The sequence below is a fragment of the Phacochoerus africanus genome, chromosome 5 (assembly GCF_016906955.1).
Source record: "Phacochoerus africanus isolate WHEZ1 chromosome 5, ROS_Pafr_v1, whole genome shotgun sequence".
NCBI lineage: Eukaryota > Metazoa > Chordata > Mammalia > Artiodactyla > Suidae > Phacochoerus > Phacochoerus africanus.
The window spans coordinates 30,210,676-30,238,231 of record NC_062548.1 but is presented as its reverse complement, the minus strand read 5'-3'; the positions used below and the strand labels follow the sequence as shown (position 1 = coordinate 30,238,231).

Here is a 27,556-nt window from a genome sequence, read left to right as displayed (position 1 = left end):
AGAGTCAGGCCCACCCAGAAGAACCTCTGTTCGCTCTGCTACATCAGGCCACAGCTGGAGGCCACGTTCTGCTGTGCCTTGTGCAGTGGTCCAAGGAGGGAGAGCTTTCTGTCGAAGGGGAGGAACGAGGGCCACCTTCAAGATGGGATTTACACCTGATCCGCTTTTAGTTTGGGAAGTTCACAGAAGAAGGAGGAAGGAGGGAAGAGGTTATTACAAAGCTAAGCAATGATCCCTTCAGACAGCAGAGTGTCTACAGCCTAATGTGAGACGACAAATTGCTTGGCTTTGAATCTCGGCTCTGTCGATGACTAGCTGTGTGTCTTTGGGAGTTACTTAACCTCTCTGAGCTTTAGTTTCCTCATCTCAAAAATGCATTCGCGGAGTTCCCACTGTGGTGCAGCAGGATCAGCAGCATCTCTGCAGCACACAGGATGCAGGTTTGATCCCAACCCAGCACAGTGGGTTAAAGGATCCAGCATTGCTGCAGCTGCGGCATAGGTTGCAACTGCAGCTCAGATCTGAATCCCTGGCCCAGGAACTCCACATGCTGCGGGCGGCCAAAAAAGAAAAGAAATAAATTTTTTAAAAACATCATTCATTTCCCAAATATACCTTCCCTGTGTCAGATCTGGAGTGAGGGGTATTGCGGTGAAAAAGTAAATCCTCTACCCCCATGGCACTTATATTCTAAGGTGGGGGCAGGGGATGATCCGACAAGACACAGGCAACAAATATTATGCCAGGAGGTGATGAGTGCAATTTAAAAAGGGGGGGGGGGGGGTAAGGGGACAGAGGTGATGGGTGGGGTACCTTGTTTTTGATAAGGTGGGGTCAGGCATGGTTTCTCTATTAAGGTAGCACTGAAGCTGAGGCTAAATAGAAGAAGGCTGGGGGCCCTGTGGATATTTGGGGAAGGGAAATAGCAAGTGCAAAGGCCCTGAGGCAGGCGGGGCGGGGGGGTGGCATGTTGGAAGAAGAGCACGGAGGTCTAGGTGGCAGGGAAAGAGTGAGCAAACAGGAGCCTCACAGGCCCTTTTGTTGGTGGCCCCAAAGAGCCACACCAGCCCTCTGTGTCACCCTTGAATCCGGGCTGGATCTGTGACTTGCTTTAGCCAAAGGTCACAACAGAAGTGCTACTCTGCCAGTTCCAGACCCAAGCCTCAAAAGGGCCTGGAAGCTTCTCCCTTTGCACTCTTGGGAGCCTGGGGCTGCAGGGTTAGAAGTTCAGCTGGGCTATTGGCACGTGGAAATAAAGAGGCCCCAAGTCCCCAGCGAGAATGGCCAAGGAACTGGCCAACAGCCCAGAACCAAAGTCCCAGCTTAGAACCCCAGGGAGCCACCGGAGCTGGTCCCCAGCCCTCCGGATCATCCTCGCCAGGCCCCGCCACGGGCGCTCAGAGGCCACTGGACGCTCAGACCCAGGAGGCATGACCCGCAGCTAAGCAAATTGTCTCGGCCATAGCCGGCTGGTTTCCTGAGGCACAGCAGAAACCATCAAGTAGTGAAAGCCATCATGTTTGCAGCCCGCTGTTAAGCGCCAACAGGGAGTTGGGACAGGAAGAATAGAAAAGCAGAGGCCAGAGAGATGGCTGGGCCAGACTCTGTGGGCTGTTGCTCTGACCCCTGGATGTAGCAGATGGACAGCCAAAGCATATCTCAATCAGACCGCATTGCAAAGGATCACTCTGTAGGCTGCAAGGCTAAGGATGGGCCCCACCACAAGGGCGATCATGCAGGTAGAAACACCAAACACAGGGCCTGGCACTCAGTGGGCTCCATAAATGTCCTCAAATTTAATGAAGACGCGCTGGGGGGGTTCCCATTGCGGCGCAGCGGTAACGAATCTGACTAGTCTCCATGAGGACGTGGGTTCAATCCCTGGCCTCGCTCAGTGGGTTAAGGATCTGGCATTGCCGTGAGCTGTGGTGTAGGTCACAGATGTGGCTCAGATCCCATGCTGCTGTGCCTGTGGTGTAGGCTGGCAGCTACAGCTCCAATCTGAACCCTAGCCTGGGAATCTCCATATGCTGCAGATGCAGCCCTAAAAAGCAAAAAAAAAAAAAAAAGGAGGGAAAGAGCCAAGGCCTTGATCTGGAGTCCAACAGAGCAGCTCTGTAATCCTTGCCTCTCCAATGGGCACGTCCAATGGGCATGTCTACCACTGATGACACACAGACACGCGTCTGGAGCCCTGCCAGTCGCCAAGTGCAAGCCTGCGATTCCCACTCAACCTTTCATTCCCAGCCCAACGCACCCTGAGGTTAGGACACACGTGGCTCCCTAAGCAAACATGGGGGGCGGGGCAAGGGGAGGGCTGAAGGCTAGAGGGTCCGAGGCTGGAGGCCGCTCCTCTCTGGACAGCAACAAAGAGCTGTTATTAACTGGAACAAAGGCCTTTGAACGCGCAGCAGCACCAACCTATAAATATTCGGCAGCTGTGGGGTCAGGGACCAAGGGCTGGAGCAGGGCTGGCTTGTCACCCACTAGCCAGGCCAGCCCAGGAGAGACAATGACCATCTCTGAGTCACATGTTTCTCATCTTAGGACCTGGGGGCCGGCGGCGGGGAGTGGGGTGGGGAGGGGGGGAGGAGGAGGTGGCATTTATAATAGCATGACCTCATCCGTCTAATCATGAGCATGGATTTACCAACATAAAGAACACTGGCTGGGAACCATTAGGCACTTGAGCCAGGCTATTCCGAGTATACAAGAGGCATCAGCCCACCCAATGCTCTGAACTTCTTTTATTTTTCCTTTTATTTATTTATTTATTCAGTTTTGCTCTTTAGGGATGCACCTGTGGCATAAAGAAGTTCCCAGGCTAGGGGCTGAACTGAAGCTACAGCTGCTGGTCTACACCACAGCCACAGCAACGCGGGATCTGAGCCACGTGTGCGACCTACCCCGCAGCTCATGGCAATGCCAGATCCTTAACCCACGGAGCAGGGTCAGAGATCGAAGCTGCATCCTCATGGAGACTAGTCGGGTCTGTTACTGCTGAGCTACATTGGGAACTCCTCTGAACTCCTCTTTGGACAGAATTATCCTATTTTACAGATGGAGAAACTGAGGCTTGGGGAGGTTGGTGCCTTGCCCATTGGCACAGCTACGAAGTGTTAGAACCAGGAACCTATCGTAGGTGAGTCAAGTACCAAAGCTGCAGTCTTCACAAGGAGACCAGTCAGTGGGCCATGGATTTGAAAGTGCTTCGTAAACAGTAAAATGCCGTACAAATAATTATTTGATTTTTCCTGCCTCTAAGCCCCAGGAAGGATGGGTCCCATTCAAACTTCCTAACAACTGGCCCTGGTAGAGAACTCTGTTTTCAAAAGGGCCATCATTGGAGAGGAGCGCTTTCTCCTTCTCAGACAGCCCTAGGACGTTCTCTCCATCTTCAAATGTAAAAAAAATCAAGAGTCCCCACTATGGTACAGCGGGGACAAACCCATGAGGATGCGGGTTTGATCCCTGGCCCCACTCAATGGGTTGGGGATCTGGCATCAGCTACTGTGTAGGTCGCAGATGTGGCTCGGATCCCGCATTGCTGTGGCTGTGGTGCAGGCCAGCGGCTACAGCTTCAATTCGACCCCTAGCCTGGGAACTTCCATAGGCCACAGGTGCAGGCCTAAAAAACCAAAAAAAAAAAAAAAAAATCACCACCATAGCTTTGAATGCAGGCATCATTATTTTCATAGCTGATCCACCTCTGACAGTTTACCTGTAGGACCACACACTTTCCAAACTGTGACATCACCGATTTCTCATGCCCACCTGCATGGAAGGCTTCGCCGCCCTCGCTTTTCAATGGGGAACCCGGGGCCCGGAGAGATGGCAGCTTGCCCAAGGCTTTGAGGTCAAGACAGCCTCCCAGTTCTACCACTTCTTAGGAAGGCAGGCCGCGTCCCCTCTCCAGGACTTGGTTTTCTCATCCTGAGAGGATAGGAATGCACTGTCGGATGTTCTCTGCAGTTGGTCACCTAAGCCTTGGGGGGTGCGGGCCGCCGGATGACCACTGGCACGGAGGCAGAAGCATGGCTCAGATACTGGGTGTCTCCATCTAAAAATGCCTAGAATCTCTTGGCCATGAGAGCCGGACTTCAGCAAGTAGGAGAGGAGTTAGGTGGGAGGTTGGCTGGGTAGCTCCAGGAGATGTGGGGGCAGAGCAGACGCGACTCCTTTTTCTGGTGTCTGGTACTCTGCCACGTTAAGGACAAAGGTAGTCTCTCCAAGGCTCAGAGCAGTGTCTTGTTCACAGAAAGCCCTCCATCTGAAGAATGACTGAATGAATGAATGAACAGGCAGAGGCAGGCATACCTGAAGAGCACCCTGAGGTCCCAATTTTCTTTTTCTTTTTTTTATAGCCACACCTGAGGCATTTGGAAGTTCCCAGGGTAGGGGTCACATTGGAGCTGAAGCTGGGGCCTGGGCCACAGTCACAGCCACATCAGATCAGAGCTGCCTCTGCAACCTATGCCGCAGCTTGCAGCAACACCAGATTCTTAACCCACCAAGTGAGGCCTGGGATTGAACCCGCATCCTCATGGAGACTATGTCAGGTTCTGAACCCACTGAGCCACGACGGGAACTCCAGGTCCCAATTTTCTTGGCAGCTCTTTCCACAGGACACCAAATCCCACCAATGGGCACAAACACTCCCAGAATGTGGGTCCAGGCCAACCGTGATCTAAATGGCACTAAAACCACCCCCAGCCTCGTTCGAGAGCTTGCCAAGAGCCCAGCCTGACCATATTTGGTGCTGGCTTCCCTTCAGGGTTTTTCTTCTCACTCACAGCATCATGGAAACTCTGGGTAAGAAGGGACCTTCTGGGTCACCTGGTCCAGACAACCGGCTGGCTGCCGTGGGAATCAGTTCTGCTGCATAACGTGCATGGAGCCCCTCCCCTCTCTGTGGGGGACTCTGGGTTGGGCTGGGGGCGGGGGCTCTGGAGAGGATGAAGGTCTGTAACTAGTTCCTGCCTCAACAAACTTCCCCTCTGTCCTTCAACCAGCATGGGTCTCCTGAGTGCCTACCCGCCGCATCGCTGTCTCATCCCACCCTCTACCCTTCGTGTTTCCCAGCATAGGGTCTGACCCCCTCCCTCCCCCATGACAAAAGGGACCGATGAGTCCCCAGGTTCTAGCACAGAGCCTGACATGTGGTGGATGCTTCAGAAAAACTTAAGTTCCCCTGGCAGCTCAGTGGGTCAAGAACCCGACATCATCTCTGTGAGGATGTGGGTTCGACTCCATCCCTAGCTCGGTGGGTTAAGGATCCGGTGTTGCCAGCTGCCCTGAAGGTCACAGATGCGGCTCGGATCTGGCGAGGCTGTGGCTGGGGTATAGGCTGGCAGCTGCAGCTCTGATTCAACCCCTAACCAGGGAACATCCACATGCCGCAGGCGCAGCCATAAAAAGGAAAAAAGAAAAGAAAAGAAAAACCCAGGTGAATGAATGCAGGCACGAATGAATTGTGAGAAACTGCCCTTGTGGCTGGAGATAGAGGCAACACTGGATCACCCACCAGGCAGACCAAAGCACGTGTTCAGCACCAGCAAAGGGCACCAAAAAATGAAAAAAAAGATACAAGGAAGTCAAACATTTAATATTCTTTAGAGATTTTTTTTTTTTTGGTCTTTTTTAGGGCCGCACCTGCAGCACATGGAAGTTCCCAGGCCAGGGATCGAATCAGAGCTGCAGCGGCCAGCCTACACCACAGCTCACAGCAACGCCAGATCCTTAACCCACTGAGCGAGGCCAGGGATCAAACGTGCATCCTCATGGATACTAGTCAGATTTGTTTCCGCTGAGTCGCAACAGGAAATCTGATGGGTTTTTTTTTTCACGATTGAAAAAGCTGGCAAAAAATATTGCAGTGTTGACTGCATATTACATCCTTCCTATTTCGGGGAATTTACACAAACCAGACCTCTTAGAAATGGGTGTGTGGAGTTCCTGTCGTGGCTCAGCAGGTTACGAACCTGATATAGTGTCTGTGAGGATGCAGGTTCAATCCCTGGCCTTGTTCAGTGGGTAAAGGATCTGGCATTGCCACCCACTGTGGTGTAGGTTGCAGATGTAGCTCAGATCTGGTGTTGCTATAGCTGGGGTAGAATGGGAGCTACAACTGCCCGCCTACACCACAGCCACAGCAACACAGGATCCGAGCCACGTCTGTGACCTACACCACAGCTCAGGGCAATGCCGGATCCTTCACCCACTGAGCAAGGCCAGGGATTGAACCTGCGTCCTCATGGATGCTAGTCAGATTTGGTAACCGCTGAGCCACGATGGGAACTCCGAAGGACATATTTCAAATGGTGATAAATGTATGGTGACAAATAAGGCGGGGGTGTGTTTGAGCAAAGCCTGAAGGGAGGGAGGGAAAAAGCCACCTGGTTTTCTGGAGGAAGAGCATCCAATAGAAGATAGAGAAGAGCCAGTGCAAAGGCCCTGAGGCAGGATCACGCCCAGCCCACTTCGAGGAACAAAAAGGAGGCCAGTGTGGCTGAAGGAGAGTCAGCAGGGAGGAAAGCACGGGGGTAGGAGAAATAGGCCAGGCCACCCAGGGCTGTGGGCCATGGTGTCACCGTACGTGGGTAAGGTGGGAACCAAGGGGGGTTCTGAGCAGAGAAATGATACAGTCGGACGCAGGTTTAACAGGCTCTCTCTTGCCAGCCATGTGCCTATTTCTGTCCTTGAGCTACACAGGTTGGCATGGCTACATGCCACGGCAGGACATCACACGTCAGGCTGCAGTCTCCTGCAATGATGGAAACGTTCTATAATTGCACTGCTTCATGTGACCACTGGCTATTGGGTAACCAACGTGTGGCTGCTGAGACCGAGGAAAAGGGAATTTTTAACTTGATCAGATGTCTCTGGCTAGTGGCTACAGTACTGGACCACGGGGCGGGGGGGGGGGCAGGGGAGGAACAAGGGGCTGGGGAGCCTCCCCCATCTGCCAGACTTCAGAACTGCAGGGCTGGGAAGACCTGCGTGAGTCACCACTTGGCACCTGGGTGGGGCTTGGGGAATGATGAGCCCAAGGCTTTATGACCAGATGAGCAAACAGTCTTTAAGGACAGTGATTCACTGGGTGATCAGAGCCGTGCTGGGCCCAGAACCCAGGTCTCCTAGTTTTCAAGCCAGTAGAGCATCCGGTGGGCTGTGCTGGAGCCATTACTGTGAGTCTGTCTAAGGAGCTGACAAGACACGGTGGTTAAAAGCACTGGCTCCAAAGTCCGCTCCCTGGATCCTAACCCCAGCTCCGCTGGCAGTTCCTTGACCTGTGTGACCTGGTGAGTTCCTTGACCATTCTGTGCCTCAGTTGTTCCACCTGTAAAAGGGGGATAGCCATCCCCACCTCGCACAGCCGCCCAAAGGATTAGATGGCTAGTGCAGGTGAGAAAAGAGGGCAACCTTTTCTGCAAAGAGCCAGAAACAACATATTTTTCCCACAAAGATCTTTGTCACAACTACTCAACCGGCATTGCTGTAGGAGAGCAGCCACCATCCATAAATGAATATGCATTATTATAAATAAAACTTTATAAAAATAGGAGATGGCAGGAGTTCCCCCTGTGGCTCAGCACCTCAGCTACCTTTCAAGGGCACAGCACCTGCCCATGTGGTGCTAGATTCTAGACACACTTATCTCATTCAATGCCCTTGGTGGCCCCAGCAGAGGGGGTCTGCGATTCCTCACATTTCCCAGACGTGAACACGGAGGCCGTATTAGCTCTTTTCCTCCACCTGCTAGTGTCTCTCCCTGCTGCCGGACTAGAAGCTTCAACTGCGCATCCCGTGCCGGCCTCTTTCACCACGAGGCCCCAGGCCTGGTGCCTGCTTTTGGCTCAGGGTCAGTTCCCTGCCTCCCCCTGGCGAGGGTGGGAGGGAGCCCCCCACCCCGCAGAAGGGCTGGGTGGTCCCACAGCCCAACAATGCTCCTTGAAAAAGCAGCCAGACGGCGACAAAGTTTACACCCACTGGAAAGTCATTTCCCCCTTTTATCTCTTCAATTCTTCGCTTCCTGAAAAAAACAAACCAAAAAAAGCCACTGAGGGCCTCTGGGCCTTTGGGCCTAATCTGGGCCCGAGTTGCTGGGCAGAGCTCAGCCTTTCCCAGACAGAGAGGAAAAGACAGAACTCGGATCAGATGGCTGGTTCACCAAAGAACCATGGCAGCCTGTGTCCAGACCTGCAGAAGGACACCTCTGAGGAGTAATCTGGATGAATGGATTTAGCAGGTAATGTTGAAATTAAACAAACAAACAAACACACTGCAGGTCCAATGGTTACTGGTCTGCACGTTTCTTACAATCCACGGACGGGACTGAAATAGCCCACAGGATAGGTATATTTAACCACCTAAGTATCTAACAGCATAACTTTAGGAAGTATGAACACACAGCACATGCAGTCATCAAACCTTAAAACAGCAGAGCTAGAGAAGGCAATAATAATAATAATAATAATAATAATAGTAATAATAATACCAGCAGCTGCCATTCAAGTGCTCAGCATTTGCCCATGTGGTACTAGATTCTAGACACGCTTATCTCATTCAATGCCCTCGGTGCCCCCAGCAGAGGGGGGGGGGTCTATGATTCTTCACATTTCACAGATATGAACACGGAGGCTCAGAGAGGTCACAGGACTTGCTCAAGGTCACACAGCTGATAACTGGCCAAGGTGTGGTTTGCACCTGGACCAGGAAGGCTCCATGAGGCTCTCTTCATTTATTTTAAAATGCAAATCAAAGTTGCAGAGGCCCCTCACCAGAGGAGCTAGAGAGGCTCTTTTGTTTTCCCCCTTTATCCTCCCACGTGCTCACTGCTGGGAACAGACCAAGGCCCACCCTGAAGCGGGAGGGGGGTGTCAATCCAAATAGTCACATCAGGGTTGTCCAGGCAGGTCCCCTCCCAGGAGCGGTGCCCACTGAGGAGGAGAAAGGCTGGGCCAGTGGCTCTGTGGCCACCGCGCAGGTGTCAATGCTGCCCAGCCAGCCACCATGTAAGGCCATCAGGCCACCTTGGTTAAGTCACGCAGGTTCCCCTCTGAACAGTGGAGTTATGGTCATAGTCATGCCGCACAAAAGGGGCAAGAGTCCCTGGGTGTGGCAGTTCCGCAAAAAATTAAACAGAGAATTAGCACATGATCCAGCAAGTCCACTAGCAGGTAGATAACCAAAGGAAATTGCAAACATGTTCCAACAAAAACTTGTACATGAATTTCATGGTTACCAAAGGGGAAATGCAGGGCAGGAGAGGGTCTGGGATTGGCATATACACACTTGGTAAAACAGCTAGGTAGCTAGGACCTGCTGTATATACAGCACAGGGAAACCTACTCAATATTGTGTAATAACCTATAACACAACAGTTATTTTTATTTTTTCAGGAAAAGAACCCGAAAAAGAATGGATATGTGTGACACAACTTTGTAAATCAACTATATTTTTAAAAAAAAAATTAAAATAAATAAATAAAAAGACACTGTGGAGCTCCTGTCATGGCTCATCAGTAATGAACCTGAGTAGTATCCATGAGGATATGGGTTGGATCCCTGGTCTTGCTCAGTGGGTTAAGGATCCCACTGAGCAAGGCCAGGGCGTTGCTGTGAGCTGTGGTGTAGGTCACGGCTCGGATCCCGCATTGCTGTGGCTGTGGCATAGGCCGGCACATGCAGCTCCTACTGGACCCCTAGCCTGGGAACTTCCATATATGCCTCGGGTGCAGCCCTAAAAAGACACACACAAAGACACACTGCAGAAAACTAAAATAAAACAAATTTTAAAAAAGGTATATGTGGAGTTCCCGTTGTGGTGCAGTGGTTAACAAATCTGACAAGGAACCATGAGGTTGCAGGTTTGATCCTTGGCCTTGCTCAGTGGGTTAAGGATCCAGCGTTGCCGTGAGCTGTGGTGTGGGTCGCAGACGCGGCTCGGATCCCGTGTTGCTGTGGCTGCGGTGTAGGCCAGTGGCTACAGCTCCGATTAGACCCCTAGCCTGGGAACCTCTATATGCCGTGGGAGCGGCCCTAGAAAAGGCAAAAAGACAAAAAAAAAAAGTGTATGTGTATGAATGACTGATTTACTTTGCTGTACACCTGAAACTAACACAACTTTCTAAGTCAACTATACTCTAAAAAATGTATTTAAAAAAAAAGGAATAAAGGAGTTGTAGTTACAAAGACAACAACAACAACAAAAAAAGAAACTCATACATGAATGTTCACAGCATCATTTTTCCTAATGGCCAAAAGGTGGAAACAACCCAAATGTCCATCCACGAATGAATGGATAAACTAAGTATCCATACAATGAGATATTGTTCAGCCACACAAAGGAGTGAAGTACACGCTACATGACTGAACCTTGAAAAGCATTATGTTATGCTCCGTGAAAGAGGCCCATCCCCAAAGGTCACCTGTTGTATGAGTCCATGTCTATGAAACATTCAGAATCGGTAAATCCATAGAAAAAGAAAGCAGTTTCGTGGTAGCCAGGGGTTGTGGGGAGGGGAACAGGCTGGGGCCATTTCATGGGCATAGGGTTTCTTTGCTTTAGGTTCCATGAAAATATTCTGGAACTCGAGAGAGATGATGGCTGGACCATTTTGTGAATGGACTAAATGCTACTGAAGTCTACACTTCAAAATTGGTTGATTTTTGTTATGTGAATTACACCTCAAACAAAAAAATAGTCAGGGAGTTCCCGTCAAGGCTCAGTAGTTAATGAATCGGACTAGGAACCATGAGGTTGTGGGTTCGATCCCTGGCCTCGCTCAGTGGGTTAAGGATCCGGCATTGCTGTGAGCTATGGTGTAGGTCACAGATGTGGCTCAGATCCTGCATTGCTGTGGCTGTGGTGTAGGCTGGCAGCTACAGCTCCAATTGGACCCCTAGCCTGGGAACCTCCATATGCCATGGGAGCGGCCCTAGAAAAGGCAAAAAGGCAAAAACAAAACAAAACAAAACAAAACAAAAAAAACAAAAAAACAAACCTCAGTGCACGCAGGCTGGCTGAAGGACTCCAAACTGGAATAAGCGTGCAGTTCCACTACATACACCGACGGAGTACCTAAGTGTGCAGTGTGCATGCAACGGACTGGTATGAAGTACTGACAGCCTGGGAGCCCATATGTACACGGCAAAGGTGAAAAGCCATGAGAGTCATTCTATCCAACAAACACGGGACACACCAGGTACCATGGGGCTGAAGGGCAATGAAGCCCTGGGAGTGGGCAAAATGTCTCCTGCGGGACATGTGAGATGGGAAGGGGGGCTCTTTGTCTCTTGGAGGAGGTGACTTACAAGCTGATAGCTGAGGTGTGAAGACCTGGCCACAGGAAGGGCAGGGGGAAGGGCAGAGGGAACAGCAGCTGTGAAGACCTGAGGAGGGAAGCGCTGGGGGGCACTGGCAGGTGGCTGGAGTCTAGGGGAAGGGAGGCGGCAGGGGTCGAGGTGGAGAGGTGGGCAGGGGCCAGCTTTCATGCTGAGGCTCAGAAAAGGCCGTGACTTGCTTAAGGCCACCCGGTTTAAAAGAGGCCAAGTCAGTGTCTGAATCTGGGTCTGTTTAATTCCAAATCCTTGCTCTTAAAAATGATACAGGCATTCCCATTGTGCCTCGGTGGGTTAAGAACCTGACATAGCCTCCATGAGGTTGTGGGTTCGATCCCTGGCCTCACTCAGTGGGCTAAAGAGCCGGCATGGCTAGGGCTGTGGCGTAGACACACTTCGACCCCTAGCCTCAGAAATTCCATATGCCGCAAGTGCGGCCATAAAAAGAAAAAAAGAAAAAAAAAAGAGAGAGAGAGAGAGAGATACAACTCAAGAGAGGCGAGCATACAGTTCAAGGGAGACTTTGACAGGTGAGGCCAAAGGGCTGTGTGGACACTAAGAAGTGACACAGTCCGGTCTGTGGGAGGGAGGTAGTCAGGGAAGGCTTCCAGGAGGAAGCGACACAAGACTGAAAGACAGGGCCTATGCCTTAAAAGGAAGTAAGGCACCAGCCCCCTGGTTGAGGGAACAGCAGGAGCTTCTCAGGCTCAAGAAGTAACATGGAGACCATCAGGCGGGAGGGTGGGGGGCACTGGGAGCTGAGACGGAGACCAAATCATGAAGGGTATCCTTTCATACCATTAACTGGAAAGCCTGCTAGGCACCAAGCCCTGGACTAAGTTAGCACGGGGACGCAAAACAAGCCCCACCCCGGCCCTGCTGGAGCTTAACGTCCAGGAGGGGAGCAGAGGCATCCATGGCAGCAGTTAACACGGACCAGTTACATGGACCCATGGCAGCCAATCCTCTCCTCCCAACAGCCTGACATTCGTGCCTTTACACAAGTCCCTTCCATGCTGAACGGGGCTGACTCGTGGGCGATTTCTTTTTGTCTTTTTTTGTCTTTTTTTTGGGGGGGCGGTCTTTTTACAGCTGTACCCGCAGCATATGGAAGTTTGCAGGCTAGGTGTTGAACTGGAGCTGGAGCTGCTGGCCACAGCCACACCAGATCCGAGCTGCGTCTGCGACCTACACTGCACACAGCTCACAGCCATGCAGGATCTTCAACCTAGTGAACAAGGCCAGGGATCGAACCTACATCCTCATTAATACCAGTCAGGCCCATTACCATGGAGGCACCATGGGAGCTCCCAGGGTGATTTCTAAGACCAGCCCACAAGAGATGCGTTTCTGCCTTGCTCTCTCGGAACATCTGCTCTGGGAGATGCCAGCCACCATGTCTCGAGGACACTCAAGCAGCCCTCTGGGAGGTCCACGTGGAGAGGAAATGGGGCCTCCTATCGAAAGCCAGTGTCAACACTGCCATTCATGTGAGCAAGTCATCTTGGAAGGGCCCCTCCAGCCCCAGGCAAGCCTCCAGATGACTGCATTGCTGGCTGACACATGATTGTAATTTCATAAGAGACTCTGATCCAAAAAAGCTTGGATTAGTCACTCCTATATTCCTGAACCACAGAAACTGTGAGATAAGTGACCGTTACTGTTCTAAGCCTCTAAATTAAGGGATAATGTGTTACAGGGCATTAGATAACTAATATAAGCTACTAAATTATCTACATAACTCCCTTATTAGCAATAAGTTACTCATTACTAAGTTATTTACATAAATTCTTAATTCTTAGAAGGACCTCCTGAAGTAGGCGCAATCATTATCTCCATTTAGTGCCTTCCCCAACGACAAATCCAGTAAATGGGAAAAAGAGGATTTGCATCTGGGAATCCAGAGTCAGGACTCCCAACGGCTACACTATAGCTGCCCAGCATGGCTGTGGGTACATTCCATTCATTCATTCATTCATCCATTCATTCAACACATACTTAGCACCCACCATGTGCCAGATACTGTTCTAGGCTCCAGAGGAATAAGACAAAGCTCCTGCTTTTCATGGCATCCACATTCTAGAAGAAGAGATGGTTAATAAGCCAGGAAATGATCAAACCAGATGACTTTCTTTTTTCTTTTTATGGCCGCACCTGCACCATGTGGAAGTTCCCAGGTTAGGAGCTGAACTGGAGCTACGGCTCCAGGCCTACACCACAGCCATAGCAATGCCGGATCTGAGCCACGTCTGCAACCTATGCCGCAGCTTGCAGCAACATCATCAGATCCTTACCCCACTGAGCAAGGCCAGTGAACCCGCATCCTCACAGACACTACATGGGGTTCTCAACCCACTGAGTCACAACAAGAACTCCCCAGATGACTTTAGATGGTGCTAAATGCTTTGAAGAAATAAGCCAGGTAACTGGTCAGGGGTAGAGATAAGAGGGCACTTCTCCAAACTTCTCCAGGGGTGTCTGTCTCTCTGAAGGGACATTTGAGCAGACACCTGACAGGAGGAGAAATGGAGGCTGCCCTATGAGCATCAAAGAGAAAAGTACTCCAGGCAGAGAATAGCAGGTGCAAAGGCCCTGAGGCAGAAATAACCTTGCTATGTTGGAGGAATGGGAAGGTAGTCAGTGTATCAGGAGCAGGATGGGTTAAGGTAAGGCAGTGATGAGAGCAGGAGGGGTCACTGGAGTCTTTGTAGGGCTTGTTGGCCACCATAGAAAAGCCTGGAGTTTATTCTCAGAGCAGTGGGAAACCACTGCAAAGTTTCCATTAAGAAGGCAAGCAGGCGTTCCCATGGTGGCACAGTGGAAACGAATCCGACTAGGAACCATGAGGTTGCGGGTTCGATCCCTGGCCTCGCTCAGTGGGTTAAGGATCCGGCGTTGCCATGAGCTGTGGTGTAGGTAACAGACGAAGCTCGGATCTGGCACTGCTGTGGCTATGGCATAGGCAGGGGGCTACAGCTCCGATGTGACTCCTAGCCTGGGAACCTCCATATGCCCTGGGTGCAGCCCTAAAAAGACACAAAAAAAATAGAAGACAAAAAATAAAAGAAGGAAAGCATTGTGATCTGTTTTATCATTCACAAGGATACACATTTCCCATTTCTGTAAACCAGATGCCCTGTCTCCTCGCTTGCTCCAACCTTCCTCCCATGATGCCCAACAGTATATCATGGTTTGCAAAGTGCTACAAAGATATGAACAGTCCCTTCTGAGTCTCCCTCTCATGCCAGCGGGTACAAGGTCACAAAATATCATCTGTCCAAGGGCAGGGAGAGACCTTTTAATTAGAGGGGTTAGTTATAATACTCATAGGAAGATGCTTATAATACTCATAAGAAAAGTGCCCACAAACACCAAGCAAAGAACCAAGAAAGACGAATCTCATGCCCTCTGTATGGGAAACCAAGATTGGTGCCCTAAAGGTGACAAGAGGAAGATAAATAAATATCAACTCGAAAATACTTGAATAGCTATTACGGAAAGGCTGAAACTGAACTGATGCCAGCACTGTTGATTATACATCAGAAACGAATTAGCATCAAACCCGGTCTAACTTCTTTTTCTGATTTCTGAACAAGTTGCCAGAGTTTGAGTGTCTTTTCCTTTTCTGCTTCTTCTAAATGTTGCGATCAATCCAATCCGAAGGGCCCAATGCCCGTATCTAACTACATTCATGTTGTACTGTAAATCCGGGTAGCAAAATCTCTATTCTCAAATTGAAACAGAAAAACAAACAAGCAAACAAAAAACACTGCACATAAAACTCACAGTGGTGTCTTGTGTTTTGTGAAGGGCAAATAAAAGATACAAATGCTGCAAAGAAGCCTGCCTGGGGACTGGCAACTTTTCTGACTTGGCTGGGTCGTGGTTGTAAAAATTCACAGAGCTGTACCCTAGGTTAGGTACTTCACACATTCCTCTCCCAACTAACCCCACCTACATCCTCTTCTCATTTTACTGCTGAGGTATCTGAGGTTCAGAGAGAGCAAGCCACTTAGCAAAGCTCACACAGCAAGAAACAGCCGAGGCAGAATTCACTTCTAAGTGCGTCTCATCATAAAGCCTGAGATGGCTGGGAGGCAAGCACCGCGTATCACAATGTTCGGGCTGGCGAGGATCTCACAGCCTTTCGTTTCACGTACGGGACGCGTTTACGAAGACGCCGGGATCCCTCACCAGAATTGGGACGGCGAACTCACCACGGTCGCGACTCCCATTCAAGCGCGCCGGGGGTTAGAGCATGCGCTCTCTGACCTGGGTGAGGATGGGCTGGAGGGAGGGAGAGCACGAATAAGAAAGACCCGCTGTCCCCCTTCAAGTTGGGGAGCCCGGTCCCCGCCGCCCTACCTTGGTGGATGAAGGGCTGCCTGCTGGGCCTGCCGGGCGGGAGCCCACTATCGCTGGATTCGCTCATGGTTGTGCCCAGCGCCGCCGAGAGGCCGCGGGAGACCAGCTCCAGCCGCCGCCGCCTCCCCGCCTTCGCTTCGGGAGCCGGGATTCCAGGTTCCGGCGCTGACGTCACAGAGGCGGGGGCGGGGGCGGGGCGCCGGGCTGCCCTTCCCACGCCCGCACCGCGCTGGACCACCCGAGGGGCCCGGAGGTGTGAGGCGAGGTGACAGCCGGGGGCGGCGGGAAGGTGCGGTTCTGGTGCGTCGCCCACCCGGGATGGGAGGAGCGGCTGGAGAGCCTGAGAGACCCCGGACGGCTCCATCCAGCGGCCGCGCTGAGGGGCGACCTTCCAGTTTTTAAAAAGTGTAATAGAAATAATCAAAGACGCCAAACAAGTGTATCGAGTAAGTTACCATTTGAGTACAAAAAGGGAAGAAAAAAAAGAAAGGGAACGTACCTGTTTGTAAGTACAGAAGATGTCTCTCGAGTGGAGAGCTAGGAGGCTGGGGGAGAGAGGTAGGAGTGAGGATTTTTCTATAATATATATTTTAAAAATTTTGCACCACATCCACATCTCTGCCCCTATCCATGTTTAAAAGATAGAATTCAAAGAAATTGTATATACATTTGTATATAATACAAGTAACTGCCAAATTAAACAAACAGAAAGTGTAGCTAAGTCTACTATGCAGAAGAATTCCAAATAATTTCTAGACACTTCAAGGAAGTGGAACCTAACTCCGCCCTCTTTAAGTGTAGACTACATACAGTGACTTCCTTCCAAAGAGGACAGTGTGGAAAGGGAGGGCAGGGCAAGTATTTAACTGAATAATCCCTGACAAACACTTTCCCAGACAGATGATCACAAAGTCAGAATCATCAGTGATGTCATATTGATGATATGCATCCTTGATATGATGTGATGGAAATGATATTTTACCTGTGGGGTCTTTCTCCCCCAGACCCATAATTTCAGCCTCATCATGGAAACATCCGACTAAACCCCAACTGAGAGACATTCTGCAGGATACCTGATCAGCTCCACAAAACTGTCAGGTCGTTAAAAACGAGGAAAGTCAGGGGTTCTCGTTGTGTCTCAGTGGTTACAAACCTGCCTAGTATCTGTGAGGGTGCAGGTTTGATCCCTGGCCTCGCTCAGTGGGTTAAGGATCCGGGGTTGCTGTGAGCAGATCGCAGACGTGGTTCAGATCCCATGTTGCTGTGGCTCCAATTCGCCCCCTAGCCTGGGAACTTCCATATACTGCAGGTGCAGCCTTAAAAAAAATAAAAAATAAAAATAAAAAAGGAAAGTCAGAAACTGTCACAACCAAGAGGAGCCTAAGGAGCCATGACCACTCAAGTGTAAGGTGGCTGCTAGGATGGAATGTAGAACAGGAAAAGTAACATCTAAGCAAATCTGAATAAAACATGGACTTTAATACTCCAATATAAAATAAAAATTGACTTAAATTGGAAAAAATTAAAGTATGGACTTTAATAATAATGTGTAGGCATGGCTCATCTATCACTGATGGGGTAAGAGTAATAATCAGAGAAACTGAGTTTGAGTGTATGGAAATTCTCTGTGCTATTCTCAACATTTTTCTGTAACTCTAAAACTATTCCAATCAGAAAGTTATTTGTTTATTTATTTATTTATTTATTTTGTTTTCAGGGCCGCGCCCACCGCTTGTAGAAGTTCCCAGGCTAGGGGTCAAATCAGAGCTGCAGCTGCCAGCCTACACCACAGCCACAGCAACGGGGGATCCAAGCCAGGTCTGTGACCTACACCACCACTCACGGCAATGCCAGATCCTTAACCCATTGAGCGAGGCCGGAGGTGGAACCTGCGTGCTCGTGGATACTAGTTGGGCTCGTGACCACTGAGCCGCAATGGGAACTTCCAAACGTGCTTTTTTAAAAAGTGTTTTTGTTTTGGGGAGGGGTTTGGTTTTGTACATTTATTAGTATCAGAGTGGCGAAGACCTTACTAAGGTTGACCCAAACCCAGAAGCCAAAAAACATGGTAAATTCAACTACATAAAATCTGAAAATTCTGCAGCACAAGCTGTAACATTTGTACATTGTTGTTTGTGTTGCATTTGTTCCCTGCAATGTTGTTCATGCGAGCAAAAGAATGGTAGGGGCCTAAATCTCCATAGATACAAAGCTGGTGAAATAAATTTTGGCGCATATATCCAGCAACGTTATGGCTGTATATGGAGACATATAGAAAGTTCTATGTATAGGAATATGCAAATAAGGAGTTCCCACTGTGGCACAGCGGGTTGAGAATCTGACGGCAGCAGCTCCAGTCGCTGCAGAGGTGTGGATTCCATCCCTGGCCTGCTACAGTGGGTTAAAGGATCCAAGCAGTTGCCCCAGCTGCAGTGTGGGTCACAGGTGCAGCTTGCGTTCAACCCCTGGCCCAGGAACTTCCATATGCTGCAGGTGCAGCCAAAAAAAAGAAAGAAAGAAAGAAAGGAAATATGCAATTAAGTGAAAAAAGCAAGGTGCAGAAGTGTATTAGGTAAGCTACCATTTGGGTAAAGAAAGAAGAAGATGCGTATGCTTATAAATGCACAGTATGTATCTCAGGACAGGTAACAAGAGGTATTTACTGCTGATCCTTTTTTTTTGTAATGCATGGATTTATTACCTATATATGCTTGAATTTTTTCTTAATAACCTTTAAAGTCTGCAGCATAGAAAAGTGTCGACAAGTGATGGCTATTTCCATCATGAGACAATCCGCCTTCCCTTCCTCAACAGAGGCCCCCTCCCAGCCCATAGATGGAGGGAGATGGTGGAGATGGATGAAGACTCAGAACTCCAAGTGTTTATCTCCTCCTGCTGGCCTCACCGGGCACCTGGCCCTGCCTTGGTCTGCATCCCGAGTCAGGAGTGGGGGAATGAGCCCAGTATCCTGAAGGAGCCTCCTCCCTCCCAGGAGAGGACTGATTTTACAGGAATAGAAATCAGATAATTCTTGGAGCTCCCGCTGTGGCACAACGGGATTGGCAGGTGCTGGGATGCAGGTTCAATTCCTGGCCTGGCACAGTGGGTTAAGGAACTAGCATTGCTGCAGCTGCAGCTTCAGCTTGGGTTGAGACTGCGGTTTGGATCTGATCCTTGGCCCAGGAGCTCAATATGCTGCAGGGCAGCCAAAAATGAAAAAAAAAAAAAAGAAAGAAAAGAAAGAAACGAAAAAATAAGATAATTCTTTGGGAAAGTTCACAAAAATCTCTTATTGGAAGGAGGTAGAGGGGAAGAAGTTTGGCAGCTGGACAAACAAATTCAGACAGAAGGATGGCAAGCAGTACAGAAAGCAGACTCAAACAAGCAAATTTTTTTCCCTCTTTTTAGGGCCGAACCTGGGTCACATGGAAGTACCCAGCCTAGGGGTCGATTCAGGGCTGTAGCTGCAGCCTATGCCACAGACATGGCAACACCTGATCAAAGCCACATTTGTGACCTACACTGCAGCTTGTGGCAATGTCGGATCCTTAACCCACTGAGTGAGGCCAGGGATCGAACCCACAACCTCATGGTTCCTGGTCGGATCGGTTTCCACTGCACCACGACAGGACCTCCAGAAAATACATTTTATGAATAAGATGTTTGGTAGTGACATGAGAAACCAGATTATTCAGCTCTGAAGAATAAAGGAGACCCATTACAAGCCTTAAGTAAAAACTGCTCTGCGAGGGGCCGTGAAAGGCTGATAACCCAGAGCTCTGAGGACCCACGATGGTTTTAGACCATCACAGGGAGAAACCGAGACATGTAGAGTCACCCTTCTTAAGGAGCTAGACTTAGAAGCAGCACACAGGAGATCCATCCCACTATCCTCAAAGTCGCTCAGATCATATTTCATGTCTGAATCAGGCTACAAATAATGGGAAATGGTGCTTCAAAGGCCAAACAGGAGCTGCGCATAGAGCTACCTCCGCAGTACCATCTGGGTTTATGTATGCTTGCAGTGCTTAAGTAGGAATTAGAGGAAATTAGGCTCTGAAATGGCCAAGGTGGTGTTCTTTTGGCACTCCCAAACTGAATTTTCCTCGTGAAGTTAAAGCCCCAGTCTTCCAGATCTTAGCTTGCAGGTTCAACAAAAAACAAGGGCGGTAAGAGGTTTCCTCTTTTCTAAAATTAGATTAGCGTGGGAAAATATTTGTAAGGCTAGCTCCTTGATCCTTGGACTTGGAAAATATACCAAGTTGTTAGAATTTTATTTTATTTTTTATTTTTTGGTCTTTTTTTTTTTTTGGTCTTTTTTAGGGCTGCTCCAGCGGCATATGGAGGTTCCCAGGCTAGGGGTCAAATTAGAGCTGTAGCTGCCAGCCTATGCCAGAGCCACAGCAATGTGGGATCTGAGCCACGTCTGTGACCTACACCACAGTTCACGGCAACACCAGATCCTTAACTCACTGAGCGAGGCCAGGGATTGAACCCGCATCCTCATGGATGCTAGTCAGTTTTGTTAACTACTGAGCCACGATGGGAACTCCCCAAGTTGTTAAAATTTTATATATCTCTCTCTTTCCCTCTTTCTCTCTCCCTTTCCTGCTCTTGGAGCATGCGGAAGTTCCTGAGCCAGGGATCAAACCCATGCCACAGCAGCGACCCAAGCCACTGCAGTGACAACACTGTATCCTTAACCTGCTGCACCACAAGAGAACTCCAAGAGAGCTCTCATCTTAAACTAGTGCACCTATTTGAAATGGTATGCAGAAGTCTCAAAAGGCTTCAGAATTTCAAACTAGTCTCATGGATGGATTTGTTGGAGAAGGCTAATGAAAGATTGATGATATAAAATTGACCTAAAACTTTAACTACTGCTCCCCTCTAGCCTTTTTTTCCCTTTTCTTTTTACAGCTGCACCTGCGGCATATGGAGGCATGCGGAAGCTCAGTCAAATTGGAGCTGCAGCTGGAGTCTGGGCCACAGCCACAGCAACACCAATCTGAGCCGCAACTGCAACCTATGTTGCAGTTTGCAGGAACACCAGATCCTTAACCCGCGGAGCAAGGCCATGGATTGAACCTGCATCCTCACAGACACTGTGTGGACCCACTGTGCCACAAACGGGAATTCCCACAAGTCTGTCTGTATGGGAACAGAGGTGTGGCTCCAGAAATAATCCGAAGCCCATCAATCTTTTACCACATCCCAAACCTCCCCCACTTCAAGAGGCTTATGAGTATTGAACAAAATTTCTAGCCCTAAGAGAATAAAGTCATCCTAGGAGTTCGAATGTTCTACCTAACTTTTTCCAGCAACTCTTATCTCCATTATCTTTTAAAAATGCAAATTTCAGGGAGTTCCCGTCATGGCTCAGTGGGTAACGAATCCGACTAGGAACCATAAGTTTTCGGGTTCAATCCCTGGCCTTGCTCAGTGGGTTAAGGATCCGGCGTTGCAGTGAGCTGTGGTGTAGGTCGCAGACACAGCTCGGATCCCGCATTGCTGTGGCTGTGGTGTAGGCTGGCAGCTGTAGCTCCGATTCGATTCCTAGCCTGGGAACCTCCATACACCGAGGGTGTGGCCCTAAAAAAATAAAAAATAAAAAAATAAAAATAGACTAGTCTCTCAAGATTTTGGTAACTTGAAACTTTAAAGTTTTGCTAAATTAAGTTAAATGATGGGAATCCATTGACTATCCAGATTATTTCCAAATAAGACACCCGAACATTAGTTACTGAACATAGGATTCCTTTTACAGAGAAACTAAAGATACTTAGGACTATTAATAGATATGTTTGGTGCCACACTAAGATATTTTCTGTAAGAAATTCTGTGTTTTCTAGAAACCATAAATAGTATTTATAGGCTTGCCCATCTACAAGAAGGCCAATGTACAATACAGTTAATAACTGCTTCTTGGTTTTTGATAGAAACTAGGTCTTAAGGTCAAGTAGAATATATGTAGCAAAAGCTATTAAAATAATAAGGGAAACAGTTTAGTATACAAGAAAAACAGGAAGCATATCTTCAGTGGAAGAGGGCGGAAGGAATGGGAATGTATTTTTTTAAGGTGAGAAAAAAGGTGGTTTGTCCCAGAGCTGATTGTTTCTGAATGGAAAAAGTAAGTGAAGGACAAAAATAATATGGACATAGAAAGTTCTAGAAGGTTTGTGGAGGAGGAACACTGAGAGAAGAGTTTTACGCATGGTCAGGATTGGCTAAGATTGGGCTGAATTTAATTAGATAAACATGGAGCATCTTTTCAGATGTGGTTGGCCATCTATATGTCTTCTTTGGAAAAATATCTATTTAGATCTTGCGCACATTTTTTTAATTGGGTTGTTTGGTTTTGTTTGGGGTTTTTTTGGTATAAAGCTGTAGGTGATGATTGTATATTTTGAAGATTAATCCCCTGTTGGTCTCTTCATCTGCAAAGATTTTCTCCCATTCTGTGACTTGTCTTTTTGTTTTGCTTATGGTTTCCTAGGCTAGGGGTCGAACTGGAGCTATAGCTGCCTACCTACACCACAGCCATAGCCACGCCAGATCCGAGCTGTGTCTGTGACCTACACCACAGCCCACAGTAATGCTGAATCTTTAACCCACTGAGCAAGGCCAGGGATCCATGCTTTCTCATGGATCTTAGTTGGGTTCATTACAGCTCAACCATGATGGGAACTCCCGTGCAAAAGTTTTTAAGTTGAATTAGGTCCCATTTGTTTTTTTGTTTGTTTGTTTTTATTTTCCTTACTCTAGGAGGTGGAACAAAAAAAAAAAGATACTGCTGCAATGTCAAAGAGGGTTGTGCCTATATTTTCCTCTAAGAGTTTTACAGCATCTGGTCTTATGCTTAGGTCTTAATCCATTTTGAGCTTATTTTTTATGTGCTGTTAGACAGTGTTCTAATTTCATTTTGTTACATGTAGCTGTCTGGTTTTCCCTGCATCACTTATTGAAGAAACGGTCTTTTCCCCATTGTAAGTTCTTTCCTCCTTTGTCATAGATTAATTGACCATATGTGTATAGATTTATTTCTGAGCTTTTTTTTTTTTGGTCTTTTTGCCTTTTCTAGGGCCGCTCCTGCAGCATATGGAGGTTCCCAGGCTAGGGGTCTAATTGGAGCCATAGCTGCTGGCCTACACCACAGCCACAGCAACGCGGGATCATCTTGCTCAGCTCATACTTGGCGTGGCTTAGGCTCCTTCCTGGTGGTTACATGCACCTCTCAGCCAAGATGGATTCCAGCGCCAAGGATCCTGGGAAGTTAATCATCTTAACCTCATCTATTGGCCCCTCCTGCATCCCCCCAATTAGTTTTCAGGGCTGCACCTTGTTCCTTATCAGGGCCTCCTGCTGTGAGAGAACTCCTGCCAGCAGCTACCATCATGCCTAGTCAAGGTGGGCAGTTCCGGTCAATGGTTCCCTAACAAAATCTGTGCTGCTTCTGAGTCTAGCTGCCCTCGGAGTAAGCTTCGGGTCAGTTCCACTGTCTGACAGGTCTTGCTTTCTCCTTTTGACAGCCTCAACTGCCATGGGTGCTCAGGGCACTAGGTGATCAGCCTTTATTATGCCCCTCAGGTGAGCAGATTATTTGTTGTTGTTTTGTCTTTTTAGGGAGGCACCCACATCATATGGAAGTCCCCAGGCTAGGGGTCGAATCAGAGCTGTAGCTACCGACCTACACCACAGCTCACTGCAAAGCCAGATCCTTAACCCATGGAGCGAGGAGGCGGGGGATCAAGCCCGCATCCTCATGGATCCCAGTCAGGTTCATTACCACTGAGCCACAGCGGGAATTCCTGCAGAATTTACTTAATGGTTTTAGTGGGATCCTCTGTGAGACCACTACGCCTCCTGAGGATTGATCCTCAGACATTTCTGCTAGGTTCTTCATCACCTGAGAGTGCCTTGTGCCTGGAAAGAGAGGATGTCTCTTTTTCTCCCATGCTGAGCAGACTCAGTCTCTCATTTCACTAGCAAACATATATGCATAATCTTTCCAATTTAAGCCAAATAAAAAAAAGGAAGAAAGAAAGACAGCCAACCCAGTCCACAACAATGTTCCCTCTGGTCCCTGCCAAGGAAATGTACAGTCCCCTTAGGACTTAAAATCCTGAGGAAAACAGCTCAGGCACAATTCAGGACATCACTTAAAGCAATAATGTTCTTCTATCAGAACTCACCAATGGGGAGAAGTTCGGAGAGGCAGGTGGGGCTCAACGGGCTCCTGGTGGTACCAAACACGGGTTCAGGGTAGACTCACCCTGGCGGGTGTCTCTGATATCCTGCCAACTACGCCAAGAGAATACCAATGAAAATTCAGTTAACTAAGGAGTTCCCTGGTGGCACAGTGGGTAAAGGATCCAGCATTGACACTCCAGGGGCTTAGGTTGCTGCTGTGGCACAGGTTCGATCCCTGGCCCAGAAATTTCTACACATCCTCGAGTGCAGCCAAAAAAAGACAATTAACAATCAAGTTAAGAAGGAAAAAAGGGAAGCGTTCTCGGTTGTACTCAATGGGTTAAGAACCTGACGAGTATCCAATGAGGATGTGGGTTCAATCCCTGACCTTGCTCAGTGAATTAAGGATCCAGCGTAGCCCCAAGCTTCAGTGTAGGTCATAGAGGCAGCTTGGATCTGCTGTTGCTGTGGCTGTGGTGTAGGACGTCGGCTACCGCTCTGACTCAGCCCCTAGCCTGGGAACCTCCATATCCCTCGGCTGTGGCTCTAAAAAGACAGGAGATAGAGAAGAAGAGGAAGGGAATTTGATTTGAGCCAAACAGGATTATTACCCGGGAAACAAGTGCCGGCTGTCTGCGGAGGCCGTATGAACCACCCTTGATTCCTGCGGATCTTCTGTCAGATGCTCTGGTCAAGCCTCCTAGCAGATCTGGACCCGCCTCAGTCCAAGCGCAGATGCTGAAGACACCAGCCTCCTGGAGCTGCCGTGGGGAGACACTTCTCGCACGTGACACAAGTTGTTTCCACAGCAGAAATCCCAGGACATCAGAGTTAGAACAGACTTGAGACATGACCCCTTTGGTGGCTGATAGGTTCTTCCTGGAATCTGCAGTGGTTTGTTTGCTTCCAGAACAGGCTGTGTGCTGCAAGTCAGGACCCGGGCCCCTCTGACATCTCCTGAAGGAGAAACAAAGGATATTTAAGGAAATTGTTTGTGTTTCTTCTTTTTACTGCTCCCCCTATGGCATATGGACGTCCCCAGGCTCAGGGTTGACTCAGAACTTCAGCTGTGGGCCTACACTGCAGCCACAGCAACGAGGGATCTGAGCCACCTCTGCGACCTACACCATGGCTTGCAGCAATGCCACATCCTTAACCCACTGAGCCACAGTGGGAACTCCAATAAAACTGTTTTTAATTTGTACAAAAACAACAGCAGCAGCAGCAATAATAATAATAATAATAATAATAATAATAACAATAATAATGCTCTGGGAAGCAGATTCTCCAAAAACTCTGAGAACTGTTCTGCCTGTTAGAAGTTGAAGGCACAGGAGTTCCTGCTGTGGTGCAGTGGGTTAAGAGTCAGACTGCAGTGCTCAGGTCACTGTGGAGGCACAGGTTTGCTTCCCGGCACTGTCAGCCTAAAAGCGGTTACTTCTGGAGAGAGAAACAGGGTAGAGTATGAAGAGAGATGTTAGTTTTTATTCTTGTTTCTGTGTCATTGGAAACAAGCAGGAGTTCCCATTGTGGCTCAACAGTAACACACCCAGCTAGTGTCCATGAGGATGTGGGTTCAATCCCTGGCCTTGCTCAGTGGGTTAAGGATCTGGCGTTAGTGTGGCTGTGGTGTAGCCTGGCGGCTCCAGCTCCAATTTGACCCCTAGTCTGGGAAACTCCATATGCCATGGGTGTGGCCCTAAAAACCAAAAAAAAAAAAAAAAAAGAGAGAGAGAGAATTTCACTGTAGGAGTTCCTCCTGCGGCTCAGTGGTAATGAACTCAACTAGTACCCAGGAGGACTCGGGTTCAGTTCCTGGTCTCACTCAGTGGGTTAAGGATCCCACTTAACCAGCGTTGCCGTGAACTGTGGTGTAGGTCACAGATGCAGCTCAGATCCTATGTTGCTGTGGCTGTGGTGTAGGCCAGCGGCTACAGCTCTGATTAGACCCCTAGTCTGGGAACCTCCATATGCCTCGGGTGCAGCCCTAGAAAAGGCAAAAAGACAAAAAGACAAAAAAAAAAAAGGAAGAAGAAGAAGAAATGAAATTGGTGTTAAAAAAAAAAAGTTTGTTATGTCATTGCGTTTAGATGACAACCTACAGTCCCACCCCACACCCCAGTTCCTAACCATTGGGAGATTTTTTTTGGGGGGGGTGGCAGATGTTTTCATAATTTATAATTCCATGGGGATGGGATAATGAACTGGTGACAAAGTTTGATCCCCAAATAGGTCACTTGGCTTGACCCCGTTTCAAGGCTACTGTGCGATATTGGGGAATGTCTGTAAGCTCCAAGATCAGAACACGCCTGGCTTCTCTTTGCTGGCTCTGATGCTTCCTGGTGGGGTGTCTTTGGGCAAGTTTCATTTTTCTTTGTTTGTCTCCATCCCTCAGCCTCCATATTTGTCAAGCCACTTCACAGGGATGTTAAATGAGGTCATCCACGATGTCAAGTGCTCTGCGGAGTGGGCTCCCAGCCAGAGGTACTTGGTCTGCGTTTGCTCCCATTCCCGCAGGCGCACCTCTGGACAGCCTGCGGAGACTGTCCACAAGGGGGCGCAGGTGAGGCGAGTATGAGCGGATCACAGCCTTTGGGTTAAGCGTAATTCGTGTTCCTGGAGGCTCCCTGGCTGTGTTTGTATTCATTGCAAGCATCCCTGCAGTTTGTAAACACCATATTCTCGGGAGACAGCAGAATACAGTTGTGTCTTGAATATAATGAATGCTCCAGTGGGTGGCAACAGCTCTGCTTTGCCCCTGGGGAGCCTGCTTCTGGTTCCTAAGGAAGTTTCAGAGCCACTCTTTCCCAAAGCCCTGAGTCAAATCCCTTTTGTGACCAAGCGCCTTAGTTTCACCGCCTCAAAAATAGATGGTGTCATACTTTCCAGTCCCCCTACATCAGGTTCGCTGAAGAAATCTGGGCACAATTGGGAGCAATTCAAGAACATACCTGAGGGAAATTCTCATTGTGGCTCAGGGGTAACTGAGCCCGACTAGTATCCGTGAGGATTTGGGTTCGATCCCTGGCCTTGATCAGTGGGGCTGAGATCCCACGTTGCCGGGAGCTGTGGTGTAGATCGAAGACACGGCTCGGATCCCAAATTGCTGTGGCTGTGGTGTAGGCCAGCAGCTATAGCTCCAATTCCAACCCTTGCCGGGGAACTTTGATATGCTGCAGGTGTGACCCTAAAAAGCAATAAACAAAAAACATAGAATAAAAAAAAAACAACAACACTTTAGGAGTTCCTGTTGAGGCTCGGTTAGACATTCCAGATCTCATCTCATTCAACCCTCAAAACAACCCTATGAGGTGGGTACTATTATTAGCCCATTTGGTGATTGAGAAAATGAAAGTACAGAGAGGGCTAGCAACTTTCTTCGTATCACACATCTAGGGAGTGGTGGAGGCAAGTTTCAAAGTCTTTTCTGTACAACTTTCATGGCTTGCATGACTAACCACTGCACACACAGCCTTTCTGCGTCAGATAAAAATGCCTTTATCAGGAGTTCCTGTCATGGCTCAGTGGTTAATGAACCCTACTAGTATCCATGAGGACTCCGGTTCAATCCCTGGCCTTGCACAGTGGGTTAAGGATCTGGCATTGCTGTGAGCTGTGGTGTAGGTCGCAGACGCATCTCAGATCCTGCATTGCTGTGG

General features: G+C 48.8%; 1 protein-coding gene across 2 annotated transcripts in view; it reads right to left on the bottom strand.

The window, feature by feature from the left end:
* The window catches only part of TMC7 (transmembrane channel like 7), a 53,260-nt gene extending 37,417 nt beyond the window's left edge, over window positions 1-15,843 (bottom strand). For both annotated transcript variants that reach the window (XM_047780397.1, XM_047780398.1), the window contains exon 1: window positions 15,708-15,843. In XM_047780397.1, the coding sequence (XP_047636353.1) occupies window positions 15,708-15,774 (67 nt within the window). In that variant the 5' untranslated portion in view covers window positions 15,775-15,843. The remainder of the gene's footprint in view (window positions 1-15,707) is intronic.
* Window positions 15,844-27,556: the final 11,713 nt, after the last annotated feature.